General features: G+C 30.5%; 1 protein-coding gene across 4 annotated transcripts in view; it reads left to right on the top strand.

Moving 5' to 3' along the window:
* Positions 1 to 18,719, top strand: part of LOC142319402 (histidine protein methyltransferase 1 homolog) — a 52,074-nt gene extending 33,355 nt beyond the window's left edge. For 2 of the 4 annotated variants that reach the window (XM_075356644.1, XM_075356646.1), the window contains exons 6-7: positions 5,106 to 5,221; positions 12,996 to 18,204. In XM_075356644.1, coding sequence (XP_075212759.1) covers positions 5,106 to 5,221; positions 12,996 to 13,039 — 160 coding nt within the window. In that variant the 3' untranslated portion in view covers positions 13,040 to 18,204. Of the gene's footprint in view, positions 1 to 5,105; positions 5,222 to 12,995; positions 18,205 to 18,246 lie in introns of those variants that run through there. The other 2 variants (XM_075356645.1, XR_012755193.1) reach the window with 2 other exon arrangements.
* Positions 18,720 to 20,200: the final 1,481 nt, after the last annotated feature.

Below are 20,200 nucleotides of genomic sequence, written 5' to 3'. Positions count from 1 at the left end.
TGTAAAATGAAATAGAAGGAACATTACACTTTTAATTAAAAAAGCATATCATTTGTTCTTTCAGTGTAAAATTGGTGATCAGGATAAGACATGGGCCCCTCATAGTACGCACTAATTGTTCTATATATTTAAGAGGATGGCTGAAAGGTATATGGAAGGCTTTGCCATTTGGTGTTCTTATGGTTTGGTGTGAACCAAAGGACCATGTAACCGATTCTTACTTTTGTTTAACAGTTGTGTCTGCAATTTCTAAAAAATCTAAACATACTGTAAAATATCCTTCATTGTAATCTGCAATCAGGTCTGTACCTCACAATGAAATTACTCTAGTTCCTGAGCCGCCAGTGAATATATGTTTCGAAAGCAGTGATGAAGAATCAGGCAATACTGAAGAATACAACAATGATTTTGATTTTGAATTATCTTCCAATAATCCACATCTTATATCAGAAGATGAATTAAATGACTTGATTAGGGATTTAAATTTATCAAAAATTAAGAGCTAAACTGTTAGGATCAAGACTGCAAGCTTGGAATTTACTTCAAAAAATACAAAAATTTCAGGCTTACAAAGCCGACAAAAAAAACTTTCTCATACTTTATTGATGAAAATAATTTGTTTTATTGCACAAATATTGATGAGCTTATGTTAGGACAAGTTCATAAACCTCAGGACTGGTGCCTTTACATAGATTTGTCAAAATATAGTTTAAAAATGGTTCTACTACATATTGGTAATAAATATCCTTCGATACCAATTGCTTATGATGTTACTTTGAAAGAGACATACGATGTGGTGAAAGACGTTGTTAAAAAAATAAATTATAAAAAAACATGGCTGGAACATATGTGGTGATTTGAAAGTTATAGCTATTTTGTTAGTTTGTACTAAGTACATGTGATTTCTTTGTGAAAGGGACCACTGAGCTAGGGATAAATCTTATGTTACCAAAGAGTGAAAGAAATGAGACAACTTAACTCCAAATTGGAAAAATATTATTCATGAGACCTTTGTTGAACCCAAAAAAATATTTTTACCCCCTAACCACATCAAGCTAGGACTGATTAAAACTTTTGTAAAAGCAGTGAAGAAGGATACTCCCAGATTTTTGTACATTAGGCAGAAATTTCTGAATATAAGTGAAGGAAAATTTGTTGGTCCTCGAATAAGAGGCTTGGTTAAAGATGATATATTTAACAAAATATTTAATAACGTAGAAAGTGCAGCTTGGGCTGTATTTAAAGATGTTTGCAAAACTTTTCTCTACAAACAAAAATCCGACAATTACCAAGATATTGTTAATTAACTTCTTACTTCATACAGTACTATGAGATGTAATATGTGTTTGAAAATTCATTTCCTCTACTCGCATCTAGATTTTTTCATGGACAACCTCGGGGACGTAAGTGACGAACACGGTGAATGTTTCCACCAAGACATTTTGGTGATGGAAAGCTGCTGTAAAGGAAAGTGGAATAATAACATGGTAGCTGATTACTGTTGGACACTAATTTGGAATGTGGTTGAGGCTATCTATAAAAGAAAAGAATCAGCGAAATCATTCTAACATGGGTCATTCTAACATGCAAAATTATAAATTTTACAGATTTTAACTATATTTTCCCTTAATTTTTTTGAAGTGTTTTATTTAAAATTAAGAGTGATAGAAAAATTGTATTTACAGATCTGTAATGTACACAAAAAAACTATTCAAGAAATGATGTGCTTAGAGTAACATTAAAAAAACGTTTTTTGTCTATCAGTGTAATTATTAATTAATCAATATACTTAAATTTAAAAAAAAAAAAAAAGTTAAAAAGTTTGATTGGAATCTATGTGCCTTCCCAATATCTAAATATTTCTCATTAATTTAAATTTTATTTGGCTATAACTGGAACCAATGAAAATAAGTACCACTTATGATATATCGTTGTAAAGCTGTCAATGAGGGGTTATTACTGAAGTTAAGAAAACATCCAAAATCCAAATTTGTTTAGATTTAGAACTTTTTGGACACATTTGGTTCTGTCGATTGCAATCAAAAGGGGAGGTGCACATCTAGATGTTACAAAAGTACTAAATCCAAAATTTCATCATCCTATGGCAAATTGTTTTTGAGTTAAGCGAGATATATACATACGTTTGTACAGATGCCACGCCGAAACTAGTCAAAATGGATTCAGGGATGGTCAAAATGGATATTTCCATTGAAATGTGAAAACCAAAATTTTTCATGATCATAATCCTTCCTTTATTTCAAACAAGAAGGTAATTAATGAATATTGTGTGAAGTGTTTGTTTTAAAGTATTTTCTATTGTTTAATTTATTTCAGTAACTGTAGTATTTTTTGAAACTAAAAAAAATTAAAAAGTCTTTGTTTTGTTCTGCTTTTCTAAATTTATTTTATACTTAAGACAAAAGTTTTATTTAAAAATATTTTCCTGCCAAAGTTTCAGATTTATTTACCGAATAAATTATTTATCTAAAATTTCCAATTTTGTAGTATTTATATATGTATTAATTTATATTTGTTGTGGATGTTACGATTTCATAATCACGACTAAGCAACAAAATGAGAAAGAGCTAAATAGAAAGACATGTGATCTCTTCACTTTTTTTATTTATATTGCTGTTGTTGTAGTACACCCTAAAAGAAAGAAATATTTTCTTGGGAGGCAATACATATTGACTAGCCATATTATTTATTTTATTTTAATTATGTATTAAGAAGTATTATATAATGTTTAATATGTTTCAGAGACAATTTTCTGATATCAGTCTGTGATTTATAACTAAATTGGCAATAGTATAATTAGCACTTAGTACTAGTATATATGACAGAATATAATTAGCACTTACAACTGATTCTGCATGTACATTGATTTGTTCTCTCTTTTCTGTGTACTTGTATATAATTTTATAAAAATTAATTTTTCACTTACCATTTTATTTTTCTTCTTATTACTTTAATAAGGTTTATATCTTCCTTTTACTATTATGTGTTGTTTTTTTTTTTTTTTTGATGTAAATTATATTCTTCATGTCTTTGTAGATTCCTTGGGAGTACAAAGCCTCCCAATCACTTTAACACAATATACAAATGACTCAGATATACAATTACATATTCTATTTTTTTATTTATTGTTTTTGTCATGTCATTTGATTGGTATGATACCCTTTTCCATTACTCTCTAAAGTGTGACAATCTGTTAATCTCAATATGTACCTTACTTCATTAACCTCAATTATCTACTACATATATTCTTTCTTTCTTTTTCATGTTTAGCCTCTGGTAATTGCCTTTCAGATAATACTTCAGAGGATGATTGAAGATGATTTGTATAAGTGTAAATGAAGTGTAGCCTTGTACAGTCTCAGTTCAACCATTTCTGAGATGTGTGGTTAATTGAAACCCAACCACCAAAGAACACCGGTATCCACAATCTAGTATTCAAATCCATGTAAAAATAACTGACTTTACTAGGACTTGGACGCTGGAACTCTCGACTTCCAAATCAGCTGATTTGGGAAAACGGGTTTACCACTAGACCAACTTGGTGGGTTATCACATATATTCTAATTTTATCTTCATTTACTCTCTGCACCTTCTAATTTTCTTCCAAAAAGGAAATTCACTTAGTTACGACCGACCAATCTTTTCCTTTCTTGGAGATCACAAACTTTTCATTTCATCTTAGAACTTCTTCAGTTCCTCCTCCATCAACCCTTGTTTTTAACAGCCTTCCTTAATACTACATTTCAAAAGCCCATATTAATCCTTTTCTGGCTTCCCAATAACCCATATTTCACTTTCACAAAGTACATTTACTCAGTAAATGTACTTTGATATATTTTTCAGATTTCTTATAAAAATAATAAATTACACTTCTTTCTCTACATTTCATCCAATTTTTCTTAAACTCATAAATATTGTATTTCATACTACTTTATGGAAAATTCTTTCAAGTTCTTCAAATTCCATTCATACAGTCCTGTTTTTCTTGAACTTGCCCTCTAAAATTAATTTAATGCTAAAATTAAGCTCCCATTATTTTTGTTTAACAGGATTAGTCTTCATCTACACTTTTACTTACCATTATTCATCTATGTATTGTTTGAAATAAAACTTTATGAGCATGAGTATTAAATTTTCACTGAGGAAGTTTTTACTTCTGTTTTCTATGGTATAATAAAAATAATGTTGTTAATGAAATCTGAAGGTGCTTTGCATTCTAACATGTATAACCAATAATCAAATTCCTGTTTTTCTACAGAGCAGAATATTCAGATGAGACTGCTTTTTCTTTCATGACTACACTGAAAAACTTTAATATGTAATACATGTTGTAATGTAATCCCTGCCAAGAGTTTTTTTTAATCTGATGATGTAGTTTTCAGAGTTCAGTAATTTCAACTAGCGAGTTGAGATAGTGGATACTGGTATTTTTATTTATTACTGAGTACCTATGATAGAAGTGATGTGTTCTCTACATTTCACCACCCGTAAGTCAAATGAAATATTTGTACATAATATCTGTGTTAATATCTAACAGCACATACATATCTGTGCTAATAATTAACAGCATCTAAGTTTCAGAATAAAATTTGGCATAGACTTTTCACTGCTGTTGATGTGAATGCTTGGATACTGGGAATATAAGATGTTACTGACTGTTTAGTGGTATCATAAACTATTTAAATGACAAATGTTTCAAAAATGCATGACTAGCTATCAGGTCATAGATTATTATTATTATTATTATTATAAACCATTTAATTTTGTCTTCCTGAAAAAACTAACTTTTAATATCAATGAAACTAATAAAGCATTTATTTTTGTTTAAATGTAAAGAATATTAAATTAAAAATTTAATTAGCTTATTTAAAAAAATAAATATCTTACTTAATTTTACATTAGATTACTGTCCTTTCAGAAATATTTAGACATTGTTCCATCTCATAAGGTGATATTTTGTTATTCATACTTTAAATTTCTAGAATAAAGCATGTTTTATTGCTGGTTCAAACATAATTAAAAATAAATTTATCGTTATTTACTTTTAAAAAGTATATTGTTATTTATGGTTTTCTTTAAAAAAAAAGTCTTATAGCTGCAAAAACATATTACTTTGGTAATGGTGGTGGAACAAGACAATTTGAAGAAGCAGTTGAAAGAGATGGTGTGTTTCAGACAGAAGTATTATGGACATCAGTAGAAGGTAAAAAGATAATTATCTTTTTAAAATTTTATACTTCTCTTATTTTAGACATAAGATTTGCTTTTTACCTTTATACTATGTGAATCTGGATTTATGCGAATCATTAAGAAATTTGTTTCTCATGTTATAATGATTTTATATAACTTTTTACAATAAAATTATGTAACATAGTTATCATCCTTATTTTTTTTTATATTTATAATTCACAGTAGGCCACAGTTTAGTAATGTAGTGAATTACTTCTCAAGTATTTTTCTGCAAATTTCTACTCAATTAGACAGAATAGTTTTTTAAGCCTCTTCTTAACATCCTCATGTACAGGTGATTCAAAATAACAGGAAATTTTAAAAATTAAATAACGTTAATGAACAATTTTTTTAGAAAATGAATTTTATTTCATGTAATTGTACAAATGTTGCCATTTTAGGATACATACATTTTAGTTTATTTTTTAAAGATGACATCTTCCAGGTGATCTCCTCTTTTACGTAAACATTCACGAAGTCTCTTCGTTAAATTGTTCATGGTTTGACGTAACATCTCAACTGGAATTTCCGCAATTGCTTCTCGGATCTTTGCCTTCAGTTCTTCCGTTGTAGCAATTCTCCCTACTGTGGAACACTTTGCTTTTAACGTGACCCCACAAAAAGTAATCGCAAGCTGAGAGATCAGGCAATCTGGGAGGCCATCTAATGTCACCATTTCATGAAATGACACGTCCAAACAATCGGCGTACAGCTGCCATCGATATTTGTGCAGTATGTGACGTTGCTCCGTCTTGTTGAAACCAGGCTGTGTTAAGAATTGGTTGAAATCTCTTTTGTTGTTCCACAACAAAGGTTTCAAGTATGGCTACCTAACGAGCCGACGTCACTGTAATCGCAAGACCGTTGTCTTGCGATTATAACACATGCAGCCTATAACACCGTAAGATGACATAGCACACCACACAGTCACTTTCTGGCTGTGCAATAGATGCTGGTGTAGCTGTGTAGGATTTTCTTGTGCTCAGTATTTGAAATTTTGCTTGTTAACAAATCCACTGAGGTGGAAATGCGCTACGTCTGACATCCACAGTTCGTGAACAAACTCTTCGTTATCATTTATCTTCTGAAGCATTACATTACAGAATTGTGCTCGCACAACTGCATCGTTCGGTTTCAGTTCCTGGACGATCTGCAACTTGTATGAATAGTATTGCAAGTCCTTCACTAACATTCTTCGAACACTTGAACTATGCAATTGTAAAGATGCTGAGACAACGGATTGACCGATGTGGACTTTGTGTGACAGCATCTTGTAAAGCTTGAAGATTCAGTGGTGTACGAACGGTTCACTCACGGCCTGGAGGTTTCTTTTTCATTGCCGAACCAGTTTCCTCAAAATTAGATATCCATGTTTTAATTGCATGTGCTGATGGAACACGGTCGTGCCGTCCCAGATTAAAATGAGGGCGAAATTCTCTACGCGCTCCCTCCACACTGTCATTGTTTTTGTAAAACACTTTGATAGCAAATGCACGTTGCGCACCACTCCAAGGATACATGACAACTAAATGGCAGGTTAGGTTAGAGAGGCTGGCGCCACTTATCAAGTGGTACCAATCGCCCACGGCTGTCAACACAACTTTCAAAATTTCCCGTTTCTTTGAATCGCCTTGTAGTTTTAATCTTTATTTATTTTTTCATAGTTTCATTTCTCAGTTGTGTCATTTGAAGGAATTTTTATCTGATAGCTACCCTGTAAATCCAGAACACTTATCAAACTTCATTAAATAGGCATAATAGTGATGTCTGTTGTTTCAGTTTGAAGTATAGAATTGTGTGACCATTTTTACAAACCTAAAGATGAAATATTTTTATTTTATCTCATGAAATAAAAATATTTTATTTTAAACTCATCACATGGCATATAAAATAAAAACCAGATTTCAAAAATAGTTGTAGGGTCATAACAATATTATAAATAAATGTAGCTACAAAATTTGTATTAGTAATAATAATAATGAAAAAATATGTATAAAATTAATATGTATTGTGGATTAGCAATAGATTATGTATGGTATAGGTGTATAAAAAAATTAATTTATTTTTTCATAAATTTAGACTGCTTTAACATTTTATGGGTTAAATTTATTACTTTTTATTTTTATTACTCTACAGTTGTAAGTAGACTTATTTATAATTTTTTAACTGAAATTTTTGAAATTTAATGTCTGTTTCATTTATTTAACTTGTATAGATTAGTTAGAAATTTAACTTTCTTCATTATTTCATTTGAAATTCATTTTTTAATAAAGTATGGTAATTGTTTACAATTAGGTCACATCAGATTTTGATAAAATTTGGAAAATACCTTACTAGGACCTAAGTTATTCATTACAATTGAAATTTTTCATCAGACAAACCTTTCACCTGAGTTATGCTCCTCATAAATTACAACTCTTATCAAAAATGTTGTAACTTAACAGGGTGAAATATAATTCACCACTGTACTGAACTTCGTATGATTTCAACATACTCTAATGCTCATTTCGCTTGCTCGCTAACCTCTTCTGATTAACTTGAAATATTAAATTAGCCAATTGCTAGACTGAGACCATAATTATACACAATAACCAATTATTTAGTCTAAAAATAATGTATATTACACTTCTACAGTGCTGAATTACAAAATTTTTTATGATTGTACTGTATAAATTACAAGGAATATAACTTGGGTGAAATGCATTTTAGATGAAAATCTCAGTTGTCACGAATAACTTTTTTTTTTTTTTTTTTTGTCTTCAGTCATTTGACTGGTTTGATGCAGCTCTCCAAGATTCCCTATCTAGTGCTAGTCGTTTCATTTCAGTATACCCTCTACATCCTACATCCCTAACAATTTATTTTACATATTCCAAACGTGGCCTGCCTACACAATTTTTCCCTTCTACCTGTCCTTCCAAAATTAAAGCGACTATTCCAGGATGCCTTAGTATGTGGCCTATAAGTCTGTCTCTTCTTTTAACTATATTTTTCCAAATGCTTCTTTCTTCATCTATTTGCCGCAATACCTCCTCATTTGTCACTTTATCCACCCATCTGATTTTTAACATTCTCCTATAGCACCACATTTCAAAAGCTTCTAAACTTTTCTTCTCAGATACTCCGATTGTCCAAGTTTCACTTCCATATAAAGCGACACTCCAAACATACACTTTCAAAAATCTTTTCCTGACATTTAAATTAATTTTTGATGTAAACAACTTATATTTCTTACTGAAGGCTCGTTTAGCTTGTGCTATTCGGCATTTTATATCGCTCCTGCTTCGTCCATCTTTAGTAATTCTACTTCCCAAATAACAAAATTCTTCTACCTCCATAATCTTTTCTCCTCCTATTTTCACATTCAGTGGTCCATCTTTGTTATTTCTACTACATTTCATTACTTTTGTTTTGTTCTTGTTTATTTTCATGCGATAGTTCTTGCGTAGGACTTCATCTATGCCGTTCATTGTTTCTTCTAAATCCTTTTTATTCTCGGCTAGAATTACTATATCATCAGCAAATCGTAGCATCTTTATCTTTTCACCTTGTACTGTTACTCCGAATCTAAATTGTTCTTTAACATCATTAACTGCTAGTTCCATGTAAAGATTAAAAAGTAACGGAGATAGAGAACATCCTTGTCGGACTCCCTTTCTTATTATGGCTTCTTTCTTATGTTCTTCAATTGCTACTGTTGCTGTTTGGTTCCTGTACATGTTAGCAATTGTTCTTCTATCTCTGTATTTGAACCCTAATTTTTTTAAAATGCTGAACATTTTATTCCAGTCTACGTTATCGAATGCCTTTTCTAGGTCTATAAACGCCAAGTATGTTGGTTTGTTTTTCTTTAATCTTCCTTCTACTATTAATCTGAGGCCTAAAATTGCTTCCCTTGTCCCTATACTTTTCCTGAAACCAAATTGGTCTTCTCCTAACACTTCCTCCACTCTCCTCTCAATTCTTCTGTATAGAATTCTAGTTAAGATTTTTGATGCATGACTAGTTAAACTAATTGTTCTGTATTCTTCACATTTATCTGCCCCTGATTTCTTTGGTATCATTACTATAACACTTTTTTTGAAGTCTGACGGAAATTCCCCTTTTTCATAAATATTACACACCAGTTTGTATAATCTATCAATCGCCTCCTCCCCTGCACTGCGCAGTAATTCTACAGGTATTCCGTCTATTCCAGGAGCCTTTCTGCCATTTAAATCTTTTAATGCTCTCTTAAATTCAGATCTCAGTATTGTTTCTCCCATTTCATCCTCCTCAACTTCCTCTTCTTCCTCTATAAAACCATTTTCTAATTCATTTCCTCCGTATAACTCTTCAATATATTCCACCCATCTATCGACTTTACCTTTCGTATTATATATAGGTGTACCATCTTTGTTTAACACATTATTAGATTTTAATTTATGTACCCCAAAATTTTCCTTAACTTTCCTGTATGCTCCGTCTATTTTACCAATGTTCATTTCTCTTTCCACTTCTGAACACTTTTCTTTAATCCACTCTTCTTTCGCCAGTTTGCACTTCCTGTTTATAGCATTTCTTAATTGCCGATAGTTCCTTTTACTTTCTTCATCACTAGCATTCTTATATTTTCTACGTTCATCCATCAGCTGCAATATATCGTCTGAAACCCAAGGTTTTCTACCAGTTCTCTTTATTCCGCCTAAGTTCGCTTCTGCTGATTTAAGAATTTCCTTTTTAACATTCTCCCATTCTTCTTCTACATTTTCTATCTTATCTTTTTTACTCAGACCTCTAGCAATGTCCTCCTCAAAAATCTTCTTTACCTTCTCTTCCTCAAGCTTCTCTAAATTCCACCAATTCATCTGACACCTTTTCTTCAGGTTTTTAAACCCCAATCTACATTTCATTATCACCAAATTATGGTCGCTATCAATGTCTGCTCCAGGGTAAGTTTTGCAGTCCACGAGTTGATTTCTAAATCTTTGCTTAACCATGATATAATCTATGTGATACCTTGCAGTATCGCCTGGCTTTTTCCAAGTGTATATTCTTCTATTATGATTTTTAAATTGGGTGTTGGCAATTACTAAATTATACTTCGTGCAAAACTCTATAAGTCGGTCCCCTCTTTCATTCCTTTTGCCCAGCCCGTATTCACCCACTATATTTCCTTCCTTGCCTTTTCCAATGCTTGCATTCCAATCTCCAACTATTATTAAATTTTCATCTCCTTTTACGTGTTTAATTGCTTCATCAATCTCTTCGTATACACATTCTACCTCATCATCATCATGGGCGCTTGTAGGCATATAGACGTTAACAATCGTTGTCGGTTTAGGTTTTGAATTTATCCTTATTACAATGACTCTATCGCTATGCGTCTTGAAATACTCCACTCTCCTCCCTATTTTCTTGTTCATCACGAAACCTACTCCTGCCTGCCCATTATTTGACGCTGAGTTAATTACTCTAAAGTCACCCGACCAAAAGTCGCCTTCCTCTTCCCACCGAACCTCACTAATTCCTACTATATCCACGTTTACCCTATCCATTTCCCTTTTTAAATTCTCTAGCCTACCAACCTTTTTTAAGCTTTTAACATTCCACGCTCCGACTCGTAGAATGTTATTTTTAACTTTTCTGGTGACCCCTTCCTTAGTAGTCCCCACCCGGAGATCCGAACGGGGGACTATTTTACCTCCGGAATATTTTACCAAGGAAGGCGCCTCCATTATTGCTTTTGAAAATGCAGAGCCACGTTTTCTTGGAAAAAAAAACAGCTGTAGTTTTCCATTGCTTTCAGCTGCGCAGTACTCAGAGGACTGAGTGATGTTGATACGGCCGTTTAAGTCGTCCTGACTCACGCCCCTAACAACTACTGAAAGAGCTGCTGCCCTCTTTCAGGAATCATTCCTTAGTCTGGCTCTCAACAGATACCTCTCCGATATGGTTGCACCTTCGGTCCAGCTATTCTGTATCCCTGAGCACTCAAGCCCCCTCACCAACGGCAAGGTCTCATGATTCATAGAGGAGGACGAATAACTTAAGTCTTAAATAAGATATGTTCTAAGTTTCATAAAAATCAGAGGCGAGTCCCTAATTGTAAACAATTACCTAAGGTATTTTTCTATACATTTTCTTTCACTATCATCTCGCTGTATTCAAGATTTCCTCTCTTTAGTCCCTCCCTTACTCTTTAGCTCTCTCTGTACATTAATATCATTGTCACTGTTTTTATGATCAAAGCCGTTTTTTATTTTGACCTTCTATTATTGCAGTGTTTAAGAACTTATCTCATGTTGGATTTATAAAACAAATTTAAAAAAATTATATTCTAATCAATATTATGAAAAAACAAAACTGAAATTAATAACTACAGAATTGTGAAAAATCCCTTGTTGCAATAATTAGCGAGAAAGTGAAATACCACTTAACAAATTTATGTTGCCATATTAAAAAACAAGTTAGTCAAATATTGAAGAAAAAAAATAGTATCTTGAGAAAAATTGAGTTAAGAACACTTTTTGAAAGAGAGCATTAATATGGTAAAACATTTAATGAAGAGTATTTGCTGAAAAAATATAAAAAAAATCAGATGTTTAATTTGGATATTGTGCATATATTAAAAAAAAGTGAAATGAGGTATAAAATTTAGACAAAGAGCAGCTCTTGAAAAAAGGCAAAAGCTAAAGTGGATAATCTGGATGAACTCATTTAAAAAAAAAAGAAAGAAGAAAGGTAATTTTGGTGAAAAATGCCCTTTTCAAAAAGAATAAAAGATCAAGTGAAAAATTTGTGCAAAAAAAATTGTAGTGTGAAAAGAGAGCAGTAGATTTAGTAATATTATAAAAAATAAAACTAAGAAAGCATTAGTGAAAAAAAAATTACAATGATTTATTGACAAAATGTTAATGATTTGTTTGAGAGATATTTATTTAAATATCTTTCAAATAAAGAGATATTTCCTGAATTTTGGAGGGGTAGCAAGATAGTTTATGGAGACTAAATAATCCTTAGTTTAATAAAGCTTTATAATTTTATTGGGACGTTACTATAAAATTGTAGGATTTAGGCTCTCTTTAGTTGACTTTCCCTCTTGATTGCATAGCTAGTCATTAATTGTAAAAAAAAAAATGACACATGTTCACATAATTTAGACTCCTAGTTGTGCTTTTGTCGTAAAATTTAGTTAAATCTTTAGGTAACCATTGCTTGGAAATATTTTTGATCTATGTTTACAAGAAATTTTGTCTATGAAATATTTAGCATTTATATCCGATACTTATGATACACGGTTCAATTTAAGTTTTTTATTTCATCTGAAAACCAGTAATGTAAATTTCATATAGTACTTATTTGTATTTTAATGAGAAGTTATTAAATGTTTAAATTTTTTTAAAAACTATTGCAAATGTCTTTTATAAACATGTTTTTATCAGTTAGTAGTTGATGATTGAAAAAAAAAGATGAACATTTTAGACAACTCTTGATCTACAAATTTTTCTTATTGAAATACATAAATAATGACAGAATTAATTGAATCAATTGATAGTATTAATTCATCAGTTTATTGATCAGAAAAATTTATAGATGGTAACTGACATAATTGTAACCATTTAAAACTATTCTTAATTAGAACTTTTTTTATTTGATTTTTAAAACATTGTTTGCAGTTAATTAACCAATTGTACTTGTTATATCAATTTAAAAAAAAAATTATTTTTTATTTATCAATGTTTAATTTAAAATCTTTTTTTTTTCAGGTGTTCAGCAAGAAATATTAAAAATAACATACAAAATTAAGTAATTATTGTACTACAGTAGTTTATTTTGACAAAAATTATTGTGTCTGAAGGTATGGAAATTTTTGATAATGAAAATATTTATCTTCACCTTCATACAAATGGAATTTGTATTATATATAATTTTAATACAGCTTACCAAATCCCAATTTGATTTCCTTGAGCGCTTTCGGCTATTCTGCCATCTTTAAGAGGAGTATAATTATGATGCTGAGTTTCAAATGGAAGCTCTAAATTTTGTAGCCTTCCTCCAGCTTGTACAAGTCCAGATTTGTCCATTCATTGACAAATCTGAATTGTAGTTCGAGTATGGTTGATTTGTTAGATAATGGTTTCTCCCTTTCAGAGCAGTAAATTCTTGATAATAATAAACTCTTTGCGCCAGTTTGATTTCATCGAGTAATCTAAGAGAATTGTAGATGAGTTCCCAATCTTTCTGTGAAGTTGATGGGAGTTTGTCTTCCCAATTGAGATTTTGCGTCCAAAATTTTTGCATAAATATTTTGCAAAGAATTACTGTAGGAGCAAGAAGACCGAGTGGATCAAAGGTAGATGAAATAGTTGCAAGAACGTTTCTTTTCGTAAAAGTCATTGGTCGAAACTGTTGATCTGTTGAATTAGCTCCACTAATGATTCGAAAATGATCTTATAATGGTTGTCATCTTAATCCTTAGGCCGTGACTGTTTCAGTTCCATCTAGCTGAAGACAGCTGAATATCTTGAAGTTCGCGAAGAATTGTTTCCAAGAGCTGTCTATTATTTGATGCCCATTTGCAGAGTTTGAAACCGCCACTTTTGAGAAGTAATTGTAGTTCTGAGACTAGTTTAATTGCCTTTTCTAGTTGATCTGCACCTGAGATGCAGTCATCAACATAAAAATCATTTTTTAACAGTTTGATGGCCTGCTCGGAGTAATTAGCCTGTTTATCATCTGCTAGTTTCTGTAAACATTGAGTAGCAAGGTACGGAGCTGATGATGTGCCATAAGTTACTGTAGTAAGTTGATTTTCTTGTACAGGTTCACTTGGTGAATTTTGCCACAGTATTCGCTGGCAGTCATAATCAATCATCTGCATGAATTTTCACTTGCCAGTACATTTCATTAATGTCTGCAATAAATGCAATTTGGCATGCAGAAATATAAAACAACTGAACACAAATCTTGTTGTACAACAGGACCAACTCTTAAAATATCATTTAGGGACATGTTGTTAAACGTTTTAGAAAATGCATTTCCCAGTCTAAGATATTTATTAAGAAATGCACGATACACCCTACTCAGATTCATATGTGAGGCAAGTCGACATTCAATACTTTGTAAGCGTTGAAGAGCTACTGATTTGGATTCACCAAGAGTTGAAATGTCCTACTTTAGAGGTAATTTGACAATAAATTGTCTTTCCTTATTCCTTGATGTGTTGGCAACAAAATGCGCTTCACAATCCTTTTCTTCAACTGACCAAGCTGGAGCATTGACCTCTTCAAGTTCCCTAAACCTATGAAGCTGATCTTCAATTGAGTATTGTTGTACTAGAAGACCTTGCTATTGGACAGAATTTGCTTGTTGTCTCTTATTATGAAACTCGCTGCTCACGATCCAACCAAGTTGAGTTTTATGCAAAACTGGGTAAAAACCTGGATGTGTTTGCTGTTCCATCAACAATATTTTCATAAAGACCTGGGCAAATCTACACACTGTGGTATACGGAACCCTGGAACCGCAAGCTCATTATCAGATGGGATGTTCCAAGAGACATGTTTAATTTTGCTAGCTGGAAGATCTGTGGTAACCTTTAGAAGGATGTTGCAGGATAACTTCATGGAAAATTTTGATTTCAAAGAATTAATTTGTATGTTAACATTGTATTTGGTTTCATATGCTAATAATTAAAAGATTCGATAGATATTGGATTTCTTGAACATTTAAGATTAATTTCTGTACTGTATCTTTGGTTGTGAAATTAACTTGTGAGCCATTGTCAAGGATTGCACGACATGTTATATAATTGCCATGGTCGTCTTGCACATTAACTAAGGTTGTAGTAAGTAAAACCTGGGTTTGATTGCTTGGGCTAGCATAACAACTTCTAATTGATTGATCTGAAAAATCAGGTGCCTTATTTTCAAGAATTTGTTTACTCACTACAAGAGATTGATTTGCAGTTGAATTGTGCGACTTGTCTGTTCTTTCCCAGTGAAGTGATGTTTGATGACCCTTATTACATTTGAAGCACAATGTCGAAGAAGAACAATGTTTGGCTAAATGACCTGGTTTGAGGCAATTCAAACATAAATGGAACTGTTTAACTCAATTCAGTTTTTCTGACAGACTGAGCGAGTTATATTTGATACATTTGTGTAATTTATGAGTGCCCTTACATAAAAATCAAGAAGATAAACTAAGCTACCATAGAATTGGTCTTATTTGATTTACTGTAGGAAAACGTTGAATTTGGCTGGTTTAGTGTAATTGAAGGTACCTACTTGGTTCACTATGAATTACCTACTCTGTTTGACATTTATGTTCTAGAAAAGTAATAAGAGATTTTGTTCTGTTTTATGCGATGATTCAAATTTTGTTTTCGTTAACAGATCAACTTTGTTTAATATTAATTGTACCAATATTAACTGCTCTAAATTTACTTCTAACTTTAGCGCTGTAATAGTGTCACAATTAGTTGACGCTTCATTGATCAATTTATGCGACTGAATAGGAGTATTTTTGCTTGCTGAAGGTAAATTTAATAATGATTTGTAACAATTATTCATTTGTTATTATGCAAAAAGGACCAAAATAAACAGTCATAACGTAAATGTCTAAGTGGACTGTATAGGTAGTGGTAATAAAATCACTGGATGCGCGAATCACAGTTAAATTTAATTTAAAACAACAATACGCTATTAAACAGAAAACGTACTAATGAAAACAGAAAACTAATTAATTATAACTATGAATTATGTCAATTTTCATATGACTCGTAAAGGGAAAGGCGCTAAGCTGACCTTCTCTGTCCACGCCACAAACACTACTGGTCTAGTATATTAACCCGCTCATACCAGAGCGTACCGGTGATGGCAATAAACAAACATATACAATAATAATAATAAATGAACAAGTCAAATTCGATGATGATATATTCGAGATTCCACAATTTACAGAGCTCATAACAGTTGAGAAACTATTACAATGCGAATGTAGTCACTTAGACTTAAAACTTTATTCACAAATTTTAACAAAATGACTATCATTTGTTTTATATATAATTTAATTATGTAAGATTATAAAGTTAGTCATAATTATACTCCTCTTGAAGATGGCAGAATAGCCGAAAGCGCTTGAAATCAGATTGGAATTTGATAAGCTGTTTTAAAATTGTATATAATAGTTATTATACCAAATGGTGCCATGTTCGAAAAACTAAATTTATAAGTAAGGTTTAATTTTAATTTGTATGAAATGTTTTGCAATAATATCTGGTAAAAATGGTGTTGAGCCAACTGTAAATTATATCAGGATGAATTAACCTGTAGAAGCTTTTTTCAACTGAGTATTCTCATTATACTGTACCTACTTTTCATCTTTCTACCTATTTGCAAGGTACCATTAATTCCAACCAGATTTTATTGGTCCTAAAAAATAAATATATAAAATATTAATCTTAATGTTATCCACTGTAAACATTATGTTGCAGTTTTTAACTTTCCTTCACATAGATAGTTTATAACTGCAAAAATCATTACCATTCTAAAGTTTTATTTTTTATCCAAAAAGTATTACCATTGTCATCCTGCTTAATTGTTGTAGCAAAATAATCAGCTTTTAGGGTCATTAAAAAAATTAGTCTTTAGTACAGAAAACAAAATATAATGCAGATGATAAACTTTATAACGTGGAAGAAGATAAAATGATAAAAGAGGATGAAATGAAGAAGATAAAATGATGCCAAATGTTGTTTAGTTTTTAATCGAGGTACGTGGACTATTCATTGTTAGATTTATGTTAATCATGCAGTTGATATTGAAATGAAGATGCAGAAGACTAAATTGGCAATTTTTTTTCCATTTCTTTTACATTTTAACTAGTTGCTCAAGGGATCGTTTGTTGTTCTTGTTTTTATTTATTCTGCATCTTTTTGTTTATATTATGTTTATTTGCTAATTAATTCTATATTTTATAAAATTAAATATTATTATTTGACATAATGTAAAATTTGTATGATGAAAAATTGACTGTATGTTTAATATTTATTGTAATAGCTGCAATTACAGCTTTACACAAACAAGGACAAAGAAAATAACTAGAAAAATTATTTTATCAATATGTGAACAAAATGGTTGAACAAGTATTAAATGTAATATTTTAACCATCAAATCTGTAAAATAGTAAATATTCATCTTGAGATTGTTCCATATAAGCAAGAAGATGTTACTGAGGTCACAAAAATTGAAATCTGGGAACTTATAAATAATATTATAAATAAGATTAGCTTTATCCCTTTTACTAGGATTACCTAGAACGATATAAAGAAATTACTGGTGGTAGAAACTTTACACTTTGCTCAAGGCAAAGCTGGATTCTTGTAAAGAACTGAGTCTTCCAACTGAACAAAAAATAAATAAAAATGGTACAACTCAAAAGAGAAAATGTAATGTGTTTAAATATTAACTTTTAAAATATCAAGTAAGAATTATTATTAATATAACAGTATAAATCTACAAACAAGTAATTAAGTTTAGTTACAAATATTGAATTATTAAAACAAGATTAAACTGCTGGCTAAGAATTAAAAAAAAAAATAAGAACAGAAAAAATTATCACTTATAAATTAAAATAAAGAATTTAACCTATGATACCCCTGAGATATTTTTTAACATTCATTCATTTAGATAGAGTGAACTAGATTATGTTTTAAAAAAGTTTTTACTTTTATCACCTACTTTGGCAATGCTAAGACTAATAAAATTTAATGACCACAGAATTTTTAATATAATTTTTTAATAAGCTATATAATAAGAATTTGTCCTTTATTTTTTGTTTTTTATTTTAATCATACATTTATATAACTACTGTAATTTCTAGAATGTGTAAAAATTTCCTTTTTTCTTACTACTTTATGATTATATATTATCATCAGTATTAACATTTAAAAATAAATAATTATTTAAAAGATTTTTTTCAATTATTTATTTAAATACTTACTTTTTGTTTTAGATTTGCATTAATATTTGCAAAAAAGTACAATAAACAAAAAAAGAATAATTACTTTGAATTTACCCATCTATAAGTTCAGATCCAAAGGTACTAACCAAAGGTAATAGAAAGAAGGCTTAGTGGAAAAATTGTATGTTTGTATATTTAGTAAAAAAATTATTTATCTGGTGATAGAAATATCACAAAAATTAGCTGGTTGTTGAAAAAAAAACATAATGATCTGCATATAAATCTTGTCAAAACAATGAGTGATGAAGGTTCTTGTGGGGAAATTGGCTACTGAAATATTGGAGTCATTGATTGTCATATGGTGTGAATGTCTGACAAAAGTGAAGTATAAGTAAAATGAAATTGGCAAAGAGATTGTGTTTGTATTATATCTACATATCTAATTTTCCTGTAACTACAATAGTTAAAAACCCCTCTCTATTCCTTGTTATTCCTTAGTTACCTACTTCACTGCCATAAAGTGCTCGAACGAGTATACTTTTTATACAAAAATATCTCCCAAGAGCTCTTCTTAAATCTATGTTTGGTAAAACAGATTTCTTCTCTGCTTAATTGCTCTCCTGACTTGTGTCAGTCTGTATTTGATTCCTTTTCTTCCATCTTATTGCCCAATAACAAATTTTTTGGCTTCTAGAATTTAAAGTTCACCCACCTTAATATTTAATCTATCATTATCTTTCTTTTTATCACAGTTTATTGACTCTATTTATTTTTTCATTAGAATTTTTGCCAATCAATAAATCCATAATATTCAGAATTTCTTTGAATTAATTTCTAATTCACAGTAAAAAAAAAAAAAAAAAAATTTCATCAGCATATTATAACATTTGAGTCTTTATTCCTTGGATTGCTACTTTTGTTCTGAAATTTTATTTTAGTTTTATTGTTGCTTCATCCACATAAAAATTATAAAGGTGACAGGCTACATCATTAACTTACTCCTTTCTTTACTGCAACTTGACTTTCCAGATTTTCTACTATTATTATGGCTATCTGTTCATTAAATATTTCTTTTTTTATATTAACTATTAACAACAACTTTTTCTTTCCTTTACATCACTCCATTCTGTTTGTTTCTCCATTCTACAGTATCAAATGCTTTTTAAACATTTACAGTGCTACGTATAACGTCTACTAATTGATTGAATTGACAGTCAATAATAAATATGGGTGAATAATCTCTATTTATTACTCTAGTAGAAGTCTAGTAATTGATCCCTTAAAGTGGACTTAATCAAAAGAAAAGTATAAAACAATATACTTAAATCAGAAGGCACTTAAGGTACTTTAGGACCAGTTAGTTTCTAAAATAATTTAATGCCAATTAAAATTTCTCTTAACACCAATGGTGTTTCTTTTCATCTCTGCCGTCTAGCTTGCTAGTGTTCTCCTTGTAGTATAAACATGTTTCTAAAACCCATTTTTTTTTCAAAAGTTAGCAGTTTTAAAACTCATCTGCTTCTACAACAATTCTTGCTTTATGTTAGAACCTGTGAAGTAACATATTTTTAAAAACTTTTCAAATTTTAATACTCAGAGTGAGTCAGGAGGAAAGTAAAATAATTTGAGAACCGATTCTAGAGCTTGAAGTAAGGAAAAGCTCAGACAAGCTCAAAGTTAGTAATGCTAAAAGCTCATAAGAGTTTTCTGTTTTTAATAATAAAATTTGATTTTTTTTTTTTTTTTTTTTTTAGACTTCATTACTTTAGATTTCCCAAATTAAATTATTCACAAGTTTTGATAATAAAAGTTATGCATTTATTGTTAATCATTTAATAAAGTTGTACTTCAGAGAAAAAAAAAATGTTTTTCATCACCAGATTTTTCTGATTTATGTTGGATATCATGAAAACTATAGAGGATACAGTTCTGGGACCTGTTTTATTCTATTTTTCAGGTCAAAAGAACATCAGAAACCATCAAATTTACCCCTTACATAATAAAA

The sequence above is a fragment of the Lycorma delicatula genome, chromosome 2 (genome assembly GCF_047948215.1).
Source record: "Lycorma delicatula isolate Av1 chromosome 2, ASM4794821v1, whole genome shotgun sequence".
NCBI classification, from domain to species: Eukaryota; Metazoa; Arthropoda; class Insecta; order Hemiptera; family Fulgoridae; genus Lycorma; species Lycorma delicatula.
The sequence above is the reverse complement of the archived record's forward strand: the minus strand, read 5'-3'. Positions and strand labels throughout refer to the sequence as shown.